Genomic DNA, 12,813 nt, shown 5'->3' with positions numbered 1-12,813 from the left:
ACCAGGCCAAAGGCACCGCTTCGCCGGATGACATCGTCAAGACGCTTGTGCATAAGTACCTGCCGATACCCACAGGCCCGCCAATCCTATACATCCCGATTACACAAGTACCGACAACACCCTCCTCGACGCCGAATTTTCCGTCGAAGAGATACGCCGGGCTCTCCACGAACTAAACGACCGTTCCACCCCGGTCCCCGATGGCATAAACAACAAGCTCCTGCTGAACTTAGACGACCCCTCGGTCGTGTACCTCACAGGCGCCGTCAATGACGTGTGGGGGCGGGGCGAGTTACCTGATGCTTGGAAACTCGCCCAGACGATCCTCAGCCCGAAACCGGGCATGGCGCCTGGCGTCGATAATCTTCGCCCCATCTCGCTCACGTCGTGCCTTGGTAAGGTGGCCGAGCATGTCGTACTCAACAGAGTTGGCCGGTATCTCGAAGACCAGGACTGTTTCACACACCACATGATCGGCTTACGACCCGGGCTCTCGACGCAGGATACGATGCTTCTCCTGAAACACCATATCATAGACGCCGGGGCTACTTGGGGCACCCGCGCCATACTCGGCCTTGACCTGGAGAAGGCTTTCGATAACATCCGGCAATACTTAAGGCGATCACGGACTTAGGGCTCGGGCGCCAGTTCTACGAGTTCGTCCGCTCCTTCCTAACCCGTCGCAAGGCCGTGCTCCGTGCCGGAGACCTCACGTCGGAAGAAGTCGAGCTCGGACAGCGTGGCACCCCCCAGGGCTCCGTCCGACGCTATTCAACCTGATGATGATTGGGCTCTCCGAACGCCTCTCGAAGATACAAGGCCTCAGCCATACGGTATACGCGGACGACATCAGCATCTGGTGCTCCGCGGGGTCGGACGGCTTTATTGAATCCCCTCTGCAGGGCGCAGTCGAAACTGCTGAATCCTACCTCGATCATACGGGCCTCAAGTACTCCTCCGCCAAATCGGAGCTGTTGTACAGCCCAAAACGACAAGGCAAAAGGCCTAAGGGATGGAAACCACCGACCGAGCTCAACATCACCGTCCGCGCCAGAGACGATCGCCAAATCCCCAGGGACGACTCCATCCGAGTACTGGGAATGATTATCGAGGCGGGCGGATCAAACATCCAAACGGTGCACAAGCTGATGACAAAGACAGACAACGCAATACGACTCGTACGCAGGGTGGCCAACTGTCACCACGGCTCAAAGAAGCCAATCTGCTGCGTCTCGTGCACGCGCTCGTCCTATGTCACTTCACCTATGTCGCAGCAATGCATAAGTGGAAACGATCGGAACGTGGCAAGCTCAATACACTCATCCGTAAGGTAGTGAAGCGGGCCCTTGGGCTCCCGATCACGACGCCGACGTATCGACTCCTCGAGCTCGGGGTGCATAATACCGTCGAAGAAATCGCTGAGGCTCAGGACAGAGCGCAGATGATACGACTGGCGAGGACGAAGACCGGCCGTCACATCTTGCACGAGCTCGGGTGCTTTCCACCAAACACCCAGGGCCCACCGAAGTTTACGCCGGTTCCCTGCGAGCTCCGCGACCTGATCACGATCGCACCCATTCCGCAAAACGTCCATCCGGAACACAATCGGGGCAGGCGCCTAGCCCGGGCCCCAACCGCATTTCCCAAACGAATGAATAGGAAAGCGGACGACGTGGCTTTCGTGGACGCCGCCGCCTATCGAAGCAACCGAGCCTTCTCGGCGTTATTGGTCTCGTCCCCGCATCGGACTTTAAACGCCGCCACGGTACGCACACGCGACCCCGAGGTGGCGGTGCAAGTGGCCATAGCCCTGGCAATGCTCGACGATAAGCGAACGACAATATTCAGCGACTCGAGACCGGCCATCAAAGCGTTCGAGAGAGGAGTCGTCTCCGACAAAGCGTTATGTGTCCTCCGTGGCGCTGATCCGAGCACCCTCAAACACCACACCGTCATCTGGTTTCCCGCCCACCTGGGTCGGATCCCGGGCGCGCCGCCCAACCTCAACGAGACAGGCCACGACGCTGCACGCGCGCTTACCGACCGCTCTGTCATCCCTGGGCAACCACGTCTCGATGAGTTGGAGGCGAACAGGGACGCCCCAGTAACCTACAATGAAATCACCAAACACATTTATTGGGACGACGCCTATTTCCGCCCCCGCACCCCAAACTAAACAGGCCACAGGGGCTAACGCTACGCTTATTACAGATAGATACCTATCCAAACCTCGCCACCTTACACATCATCTACCCGGACGTCTACCCAGACGATGCGTGCCCCTCGTGCGGGGTCACGGCGACACTCGCACACGTGCTCTGGGAGTGCAGAAAAGCTCCGCCCGACTCTACCTCCGACATGTGGAAGAAGCCCATACGAAGCCCGCTTCTACAAGACCAGCAATGGGCCGTCCAGCAGGCTCGCGCAGCGGCCGCCAGGTACTCCCTGACGGTCACTGCGCGGGAGACGCCCACTGCGCGCTGACGTGCGTCCTGCAGGACTTTTACTAAAGTTTTTCCAATCCAATAAGGAAATGCAACCAAGGGATAGAAAACTGAGAAATATAAGAGATAGAATAACGCGCAATTATGTAATCAGACAAGATCGGCACGCGATGGAAGGAGAATTAAAGCAAAAGGAATCAACAATATTGTTTGAAATTACAAAAAAACATATAATGAAAAAAAATGAAACAAACATAATCGGGACTTGTCCCCAAAATAATTCATCCACGGGATAGTTGGCACGTTTTTCTTGAAAATTTTGTTTGTTCTACATCATTTGCGTTCCCTTATGTCCTGCCTACTCATACTGCACAGACTTAGATCATAGGGACAATAAAGAACTATCATGCAGGAATCGCATTCGTACCTTCATTCAAACGATGAGCCTTCCTCAATTCGTTGGCCAATGTTGCGTGGAGTGAAAGCTCAATTGTGAGTTAGGTGAAGGTTTGTTGCTGATAACGCTTCTCTTCTCCCTCTCCCCACTGGCACAGTGCTGGAATGCAACTTACCGTAGTGGCAAGCGGCGGGGGCTTTCTGCAGTGCATACGCACAAAATTGCATGCACTGAAATTTTCCTCGAACTACGAATTGCATCCTTCTCTTGATCCTAATGATGCTGCAGTATCATCCTATTGGTGGCAAAGGCGGAACATGAAACAACCACGAAACGTATAGCTATTTACTTTGTGTGTACATCAGTCAAAGTCTACTTAGGCAATGACTCTACCTACTCAGCGGCGTTCTCTGGGATTCAGCGCTTTCCATTGGCCTGGAAATCTGGTTATGTTATTGCAAGGCTAATTTGGGGCGTGGTTGTTCATCGTACGTCCATGACGCTTTGCTGCCAGGCACGAAGTCTGTGGTTATATCTCCCTCCATTCGCGGTGTCTGCCTTCCAGTGGGACCCAGGAACACGCGTCTTATAAGTTTCTAGCACATCCTAAATTAAAAGCCCTAGATCGTCAAGAGTTAATGCGCGGACTTGCGTTGCGACGTCACTCAAAGCATGCGTATAGTTTTTCGACGCTAAGTTTTACCGCTAACTGAAATGGGGTATGGAGATTGAAAACCGACTGCAGTATACAAAGTACTCTGTTTACTTGCAAGGATGAGCCTAAATGTAACCGCTGATTGAGTTTAAATCAATTGATACGTACTCATTATGAACTGTCCGCTTGATCGGGGAACAAAATCTCATCGATTCAGTGGTCGCTTATCAAAAAATCAATGGCATGTTATAACAGACGTGAGCGCAGTGGTACTACTTTGTGATCATATATGTCTATGGAAAACATGATTTTAAGGCGCTGAAAGGACACATGCAAGGGAGAAACACACATAGACACACAGAGTGTATCTGCGTGTCTGTGTGTTTCTCCCTTGCATGTACCTTTCTAGGGCCCTAAAATCATGTTTTCTAAATCGCAGCAACTTGCCCAATAAAAAGTTTTATTAGTAAATGTATATTATATTCCTTGAGTGACAGAAGCAGAGACGTTGCAAAGCGCTCGTGAACGCTGTCAGTAATAATGTTGAGAACTTCAAGGATGGAAGTAGACAAATGATCTTTATTTACCGACATTACGAAAATCCATAGAATTAACACAGTTTTCTGCGAGATAAAAGGAATGGCTAAATCCCTATCACTCTCGTTATGACCAGAAATGTGCTCACTTTCGGTGCCTCCAAGTTTTAATATTTTTTTTCATGACGTAGTAGTCGATACGTATTCTGCAATACATAAAATTATAGCCAGATCACTGTGTTTTGAATAGATGCATAGTAATAATAATTATTCAAACAATGTTCGACAATTGTTATGTCAAACTTCAAGGAAGCACCACAAGGAACAGAAAGGAAAGTTGTAATTTGCTGTTTTTACTATAAGTACTAAGAGTAAAAAAAGAAAAATGAAAAATCATTAGTGTGCAAAATATGGACCTGGTTGCTAGTTCCCAACTTTCGTGCAACAAGGTTATTATGAGAATTTGCTGGTGTCAGTACTAGCCATAGTGATACCTATGCTACGCAGGAAAGCAATTTCTTCGAAAACGTCGAAATGGGAAAGTTATTATTGCACAGGGAGCATTTGTTTTTACCATTTGTAGCAGGTACTTATCTTGTTGTTTTACTGCATTACTTAGGCTCGCAAAGCAATGGTTGTCTGGTCAGGGAGCATGCAGAAGCCTTCTGATACCTGATTATTGCGTTCGATCAGCATTTCTGTGCAAGCAAGGTGGTCAAGTGCGCGTTCAACTGGTGCTGGAGACTCAACGTGTTTTGTTCAGTTCCTGTACAGTGCTGTACACTTATGTGAATGTGTGGAACAATATTGTAGAGTAATGAATAGGGGCACTTGCTCAGGCGGTGTTCAAAATATAAGAAGTTAGACAGCTAGTCAAGGTCGGTCTAAAACCAACTACACGCTCTGTGTGAGTGAAAACCCCTCACAACGGGAAGGATTGTTCGTAATAATTTCTACATGCGCTGTCGAAGTACTGATAGGTAAAAGCACTCCAAAGTAATGAAAATGAATTTTCATTGATATTAGTTGAGCGCGATTATCAAAATATCACACACTCATGTGCATCTGCCGTTATTTGAAACATCGTTAAAACAGCTCATACGTCAAATCAGAAAATTATGAAATCAAGAGAAGCTCCTGTATGATTTGCCACTGCTGCTTTCATTTAAAAATTATGCTACCAAGTGAACCATAACGTAAATTTCGTGTCTTTTTACAGAAAAAGAAGTGCAACTGCAGGCTAGCTTCGACGATACCTTCAGTCGAAGTTTTGTTTTTCCAGATTCCTCAGTCAGCCAAAAATGTTCAAATCTGACAAATAGTTCAATCGTCATTTCAGACGGTGCATGAAGTTACTAGTAGAAGAATTACAACAGAAATGTTTAACAACGCGTACATGAACTGTCGGACGAATTGATCGATTTTTATTCGTGCGGTAACTAATGAATTAACATAACTAAACTAGAATTTCACGCTATGTTATCGACAGAGACGATGCCATTACTTCTCATATTATTACCTGCTTTATTAAACTGAGAAACCAAAATATTACAAGAGCGGTTTATTGCACCTGTGCGTTCCTATGGGCGCGTGCTTGCGCTATACAGACGTCCGGAAGCCGAACGTTTCACATTAGGAAATACGGGAGCCTTTTTATGTAGATGTTCCAGCCTGAAGTACTCAAATGTTAAAAGTCATCATGCTTTTATGTATGCCTACGCCGCAAAAGATATATCCGTCAAACCGATAGGCGTCAACAAAACTACATATGCTGTTTGGATAACAGCATTTTCCTTCAACATAGCACTGATGTGCTCGAACGTGCTGACGGGCAGAGAATTCCAGTTTCCTGCACTGTCTACTCGTTTATTATTTTTTTTTAAATCTAGTGAGAGCGGAATAGAGAATAGAGAGCTTTAGGTTAGTCCACGCAAGCCGCACCCAAGCGTTCGGAGACGCAACCCACCGGGCGTACAAAAGAAGCCAAAGCGAGCACAAAAGAGCGCCAAGGGCCCACAATGGATTTGCATCCCCCAACGCTTGGGGGGGGGGCTTGCGTGGAGTAGCCTAAAACACTCTAATATGTGACGTCGCAGACACCGACCTGACCCGTCGGTCTTGGCCAGCAAGACATTGCTGCGGGCTCCTCGACCTGCGGAGTTGAATGCCAATGCGTAGAAGACGTAGCTTCCGCCGCAGCTCAGGCCGCGAAACACGTAAGTTGACCTCTCAGCTGTAGTTTGCACGGATGACCACTCGGGTGCCTCCTGGACGATGGCGTTTGAGGTTTCTAGTCCTGGTTCAGCTTTGTAGAAGAAGAGGTAGCCTGCAAAATGAAAGATATGGATGCTTCTGGAATATGGCGCAAGCGTTTCTTGTCAATCCGATAATTGTCCGCCCCCACCAGCTGCGCCAAGAGGCTTGAAACGACGAAGACGTCGGGTGGGCAACGTTATTATCTGTAACTGCGACATTGGTAATGATTAAAATATGTGTGTAGCCCAGTTGCCGTTTACGAAGCGTCGTGGCTGAATTTGCCTTTGCTTAGACGTTGAGCTAGCGAACGTGTAACAAAATAAATAAATATCAATCCGTGTAATAAATAATTGGCAAGGAAGCATTATTTAGAAGCCACTGCCTTATAGAAAAAGCGAGCTCACCGTCGATAGGCTGATTCTTCGGTGCCACCCAACTGAGTTGGATCGAGGAAGATGTAGACGAGACCAGCTTTAGTCGTGGAGGAACGGGAAGGTCTGCCAAAGAAATTTGCATGAGCGTTTACTTCAACTGGCCGTATAAAAAATTTACGGTCTCTTGCTTCTTTTTTTTTCTAACACTTCTGTGCATTTATACAGACTCATGCTGTGGAGAGCTGCGCACCAATGCCTATATACTTTCTTTTTCCTCTCACACAGACTATGTATGTACCTACAAGGAGACAAGAGTCAGTATCTACCCGTCGAGGTGGGCAGAAAAGTACGCATGCAGCAAAGTTTAGAAAGATTCCCGGTAGAAAGTTACAGAAAACGCACGTAATCAGTCACGGTAGCCCAGTGCCTATGGCGTTGCGCCGCTGAGCTCAGGACGCAGTTTCAATCATGGTCGCATTCCGATGGAGACGGAATGCAAATACGATCGTTCACCGTGCATTGGTAACACGTTGAAGAACCCCAAAGGTCAGAATTATTGTAGTGCCCTCCGCTACGGCGTGCATCGTAAGCATGTCCTGTTTATGGCACGTAAAATCCAAGAATAAGATTTTAAATGCACTTAAGGGTTTGTTCTTTATTACGACAGTGGTGGGCAACACCTGCCGCCCGAAATAAACACATAGAACAGATAGAAAGCGACGTCTAACGAGTGAGCTTGTATTAGCCGCTGATAGGTGTGGATCCGGCTAGTAGGTCGACAGAGACCTCAAGGTATTTCAGCATATCATCACGCCCAAGGAGGCAATTTATCCGCATTTCTGCGCTTCATATATCGACGCTACGACAAAGCAAGAAACGAAGCGGAGAGGCCAGGGAAGCTGTTACCCCTAGCTCCAATCCTCTAGAGTAGATAAATGGACCCCTGTCGCCGTCGTTATCTCCATAAATCAAGATTTGTATTTAACCCGGCCCTGTCTCGAGCGTGTTTGTCTTTACTACCAACAAGTGAAAACGCAAACCCGCACACTACTGGTAGAACTGACCAACGTCCGGTGTATAGGCGACGATTTCGTCTGACGATGGTCCAGCACCCTCAGCGTTGAAAGCTTGCACCACGATACCGTAGCGGGTCCGAGGGCGGAGCTCGCCGAGGAGGCACTGTTGCTTTTGGGACGGTGAAGAGGAAGGCAGGCCGCTCTCCAGAGTCTTGTACAAATAGGGCTGCCCGCTGCCCCACACGCGGTAGCCTACGTAGTAGCCCTGAACTCCGCCGTATTTGGCTTCCTCGGGTGGTGGCTTGATTCAAGAACGCGAAAGAAAGGAGAGAAACACAGAAAAATTGAAAGAAAGGTTTCTTCTTACGAATAAAAGACTGTCATCAGTGTTCACACGCAACAGCATTTAACTTAGCAACTATTGCATGCCAACGAACCACATGCCTAACTAAACATATAACTTTAACGACATACCAGTACTAAGTGGCATAGAAACATCGAAGAGCATCGCGGACACACTCTATGGCGCGTTTACAGATCACGTGGTTCGGTGCCAACGAGTACCGTGATGCCTGGCTGAAATTGACCAAGTTAACCCTTCGGTCTACACTGCCGATCGACTTTTGACAGGACCGGATGGAATTCCGGAATGCAGTAGCAAAATGCGCATTTATAGCTGCATTGTTTTAGAACTGTGCTATTTGTAGATAATATGTACAGCCGGCTGCGCAGAACAACACACCGGTTCCCCTTAAGTTATTTGTGTTGCAAATCTTCATAAATTATACTGGTTCTATTTCATTTCGCGGGCGCATATCTGTCATTAGTAGCGTTAGAACAGTTTCTATCACTCTTTGAGAGCCCTGTCTGCGTGCACTTGCCCTGTAGCTTCCGAATACTCAAAAAGAAAGGGCAAAATGAAATAAATAGGTCGATTGGTTGGCGGTTTGTGACCTGAAGCTTTCCATCGCCTGGATTTTGTATTTGTCCTGGCTGCTTCAATTGAAGACACCGAATCTCAAGTAGATATGAATCACGCAGTCTTTTTTCTTACTATACAATTTCCCATATGAATACACCCATGTAGAAGCGCAATTAATGGCGCATTGAGCGAATAAGAAGCGGCACATTACAACAAAATTACAATAGCAGCTAGCAGATGTGCCTAGAACCTTCCAGTGACGCGTTTGTATTTCATGGGTTGGCTTGACATAAATTATACGAGCAGCGGTAAACCAGCATGTAGTTTGCCTAACATACTTTAACCAGTGAGTTTACAAAAGCTGCGATTAATTCATGTTCTTGTCTCGCGCTTTGAATAAATCCGGTTAGTCGTAGATAGCTAAACCCACAGTGTTTCTTGCTTCCTCCTCACATTTTGCACAAGTTTCTCGCAGCATCTAGGCTGGTGTACTACATTGGTGTGCCACAGTTACGTTACGTTGCACTGCGGCACCAAATAGTGAGTTGTCACCTTCCACGTCACGTGCAGGCTGCGAGAGCCAGCTGGCGTCACTTTGATGTCTTGTGGAATGCCGCCTGGAGCTGTGACATGAAAAAAGAAGGAAAAAGAGAAGGCTGCATAATAATAAACGTGAACTCGCGTCCTTTGCATGGAAACTTCTAACGGCTAGGTAAAGCCAGCATTGCAACATAAACAAATATCGCAGGTTTCTTTCTATGAGGTCTTAATTGGTGTCGTAACAAGAAACTCATTTTTCTGCGTTATATGCTGTTTAACGGTGACGGTAGCGAAGTAACACTGAACTGTGAGCAGCTCTATAAATGTCAGGATAAGTCTTCGTTTCGACACGTTGCCACTGTAATGGCTCAGCCCATAAAAGCAATTATGGAAGGTACCTACAGGCGCTGGCTAACGAATACGCTTACAATGACTGCATGAAACAATTTACATGCTTTTAAAAATTTCCCTCCCTCGTATGTCATTGCCTGCGCTGTTTAAATAATTGTTGCGGTGCTGCAGTACAATTCGGACTAATACCTTCTTGCTTGGTGGTGACTATGATAGGATCGCTGAAGTCGCCCAGTCCGAGGACATTGCCAGCTCGGATTCTGAATTCGTAGTTGGTGGAGGGTTGCAACGCCTCCACGACATGTGATAGCGCCTCGGTTGGATGCGTGGTGGAGACGTCCGTTTCACGCGTCCAAGTTCCTGAAGCAAGAAAACGAAAAGGAAAGAGCAGATTTAGTAAGACACCATGTTATCAAAGACTCCCGTAAAGAACACGCACTTTGATGCTACTTTCTTTTTCACATTTGCTGAATTCTGTTTTGCTACAGTTCACAGGTGGACCAATATACGTTGCCGCTGAATATTAATTGCAGGTCGGCGTGCCTGTTAGCTAGTAATGGCCGCGTATCGCCTGATCATGATGAAATAATAAACTTTAACCTAACTAACGCCCGCGCAAAATTTAGGGAACACATTGTTGTGTGCGATCAACAGTGCATGAACATGAACAAGGGTCATCAAACGTTAGCGTCAGATACACCGTTTATTCAACCACCATTGATCACTTTGTCTCAATTTGCCTGTCTTGTTTGGATTGTTACTATGTGAAATGGACGGCTTCAGTGCACCACGATATAGCTTCCGTTTGTTACCCCTATAATACATACAGACAACAATCGGCGATCTTTCATGCATACTTACGATGCCTGCACCTTACTGACAGGGCCGCGACCCGTCATATTATTGCAATAGCAACAACATAGTCGTGTGTGCAAACTTGTGCCCGACTCTGCAATTGTAATGTATGACCACATCCCACCAAAGCAAGAAAATTCTGCTACACTCTCTGACCAAGCTTTCCGCAAGGGCCAAAGCTAGATCCTTATCTTCGAAAGCGGTAAATAATAAAATTGAATAATTATTGTTTATATAAATAATGGAAGACGCACCATTGGTGTCCTATCTTTACTTTTTCTAATTTACGCATTGTAATATCTTGCTCGACGATACATTTTATGGCGTCCGAGTAACATTTATGAATCTGCCTAGACTACAGCTCTCTTGCACAAAACTTCCTCCAGCTTTCGGGCTTCCGCAGACACATAAATAAACACACGCACGCACATACATACACAGTGACTGTGGCAATGTGAACACACCGCGACTGAGCACCTTGAAGTATTTGATTGAATAGTCTTGAATACATGAAGCAAGCCAGAATGTTTGCTGCAAGGCGCACGGTCGTTCTATGTGGCAGTGCGTGGTCTCACCAGATAATGTCCTGTGTTCAAGCAGGTACTTTAACACCGGGCTGTTGCCAGAGTATGGAGCCGACCAGGCCAGAGTCACTGTTCGGCTCGATATGTGCGTGGGCTCGAGACCCTCAACCTTATCCGGGGGTTCTGCGCACCGGAAGCACAAACGCAATTGATCACACCGGTTCAGATGAAGCAAGAGAAAGCGAATGAAGAGTGGAGCAAGAAGCAGAAAACTTACCTAGGTCATCTCTACCACCTACATGAAATTTCCTAGAACAAATGCACTTCACAAGCATTTCACGCGCTACGGAGGATGACGGACAGCATAAGCTCACAAAGGAAGAAAAAGAAACTTCATGTCGAGAGCGTATTATTGCATGAAATGCGAAAGAAAGTTTCCTTTTGAATGCAAAGGTCCTCACCGTCCAAGTGGGCAATGCTCCTTTTCACGAACGTGGAAGAAGCAACAATAAGTGCGCCTGCTGCACGAGACGGGCATAAAGACAAAACATTTTTTTAAGAGACAGTACCGGACCGCAAATTCCTCCGCGGTTACACCGTTTCCTAAGCTTTTACACCACGAGCGCTAATGACGGTCGCACAGACAGAGAAGTTCAAGTTACTCGCGCTGAGCAAAGCACTTTGCGACAAGACGCACAACGCATGAGGCATGCCACATTCCTACACCGCCAGACGCTTTCCTCGTAACTTGGCTTGATCAATTCATTCCCACTAAACACATCGTGGGTCGTTGCGGATCCATGCGTTTCACTATATTTCACTAGCTGTAAGACGAGACTGAAAAGAAAGTGCCGGCCACTTGTGCGCAGGAGCATCAGGTACGCACGCACCTTGTACGATGAGCCGGAAGCTGGCATCGTCCGCACCATAAGCGTTCTCCGCGCGGCACGTAAAGAGCGAAGAGTCCCGGCGGTCGGCGCCGGTGATGCGCAGCACGGACTCCGACCAGGAGCTGCCAGTGTTCCCCTCGATCGCGTACCTGCGGCCAAACGTTTGTCAAACACTGCAACTGAAACTCCACCGAGCTTACTTACGGTGTTGAACCGAAGTACTGCTTAGGAATTTCATTACCAATTAGGGATTCTAATCTGTTTCGTACATCAAGAAAAGTTAGCAGCTACCTATAAATTAAATTTACTCAAACACACACGCACACACACACACACTGCAATACTTGTCTAAGAAAGACAACGCAAGCGAACGAATCGTATCGCAAGCGCAGTTTCCAGCACCGTCTAGAGAATGGAAAGGCCTGGCGCGTGGTAAGTAAAGCAAGAATATCTATAAAATGAATACGGATATTTATAATATGTATAAAACAAGCTTCGCGCGTGAACGTCTTCAAAATTTAGTGTTTTCATTAGAATTCGTGGTATCGTGACTTGGAAACACGGATGTGCGATGGTGCAGCAGAACTCGTTCTAGCGTGTACACAGACGAGGGCGCAGGTTTGACTCCACTTTGCGTGCATTTAAGTTGCCGACCTGCAAAGAGAAGTTTAAGGTTCAACCGAAGCGATTCGGTAAAGTCACTCTCACGTCACCTGGGCTCCTGAGCTGCGTCGAAACGGCGGCCGTCCCTGGTCCAGCTGAGACTGATGGACGGGTCGCCATGAGCCCGGCACTCCAGACTGGCCGCATCCCCACGCCGCACCGTGACTGCCCTGAACTTCTCGGCAAAGTGTGCTGCCACTGTGGTAGACAACGAGATGCATCATCTCCATGACTGCACGAGACTACTAAACATTTCGGTCGCGTCTTCTCGATAAAGCGACACTAATTCAACCCAGGACTAGCCAGGGCGAGGCGTTGTTGTGAAATTTCTATAAATATGGCGCCAGCGATGGCAGCGCAATAGCACGCAGTTTCTGCCCAAACTTTCAA

The 12,813-nt window shown here is 47.5% G+C and overlaps 1 protein-coding gene across 1 annotated transcript in view; it reads right to left on the bottom strand.

Annotated features, from left to right (window-relative positions):
• Nucleotides 1–12,813, bottom strand: part of LOC142578235 (cell adhesion molecule Dscam1-like) — a 98,044-nt gene that overhangs the window by 7,968 nt on the left and 77,263 nt on the right. The window contains exons 14-21 of the mRNA XM_075687636.1: nucleotides 12,474–12,621; nucleotides 11,761–11,909; nucleotides 10,922–11,053; nucleotides 9,681–9,851; nucleotides 9,153–9,223; nucleotides 7,727–7,979; nucleotides 6,693–6,785; nucleotides 6,137–6,358 (exon numbers count right to left, since the gene is read on the bottom strand). Of these exons, the coding sequence (XP_075543751.1) occupies nucleotides 6,137–6,358; nucleotides 6,693–6,785; nucleotides 7,727–7,979; nucleotides 9,153–9,223; nucleotides 9,681–9,851; nucleotides 10,922–11,053; nucleotides 11,761–11,909; nucleotides 12,474–12,621 (1,239 nt within the window). The remainder of the gene's footprint in view (nucleotides 1–6,136; nucleotides 6,359–6,692; nucleotides 6,786–7,726; nucleotides 7,980–9,152; nucleotides 9,224–9,680; nucleotides 9,852–10,921; nucleotides 11,054–11,760; nucleotides 11,910–12,473; nucleotides 12,622–12,813) is intronic.

Source organism: Dermacentor variabilis, chromosome 4 (assembly GCF_050947875.1).
Source record: "Dermacentor variabilis isolate Ectoservices chromosome 4, ASM5094787v1, whole genome shotgun sequence".
NCBI classification, from domain to species: domain Eukaryota; kingdom Metazoa; phylum Arthropoda; class Arachnida; order Ixodida; family Ixodidae; genus Dermacentor; species Dermacentor variabilis.
The sequence above is the reverse complement of the archived record's forward strand: the minus strand, read 5'-3'. Positions and strand labels throughout refer to the sequence as shown.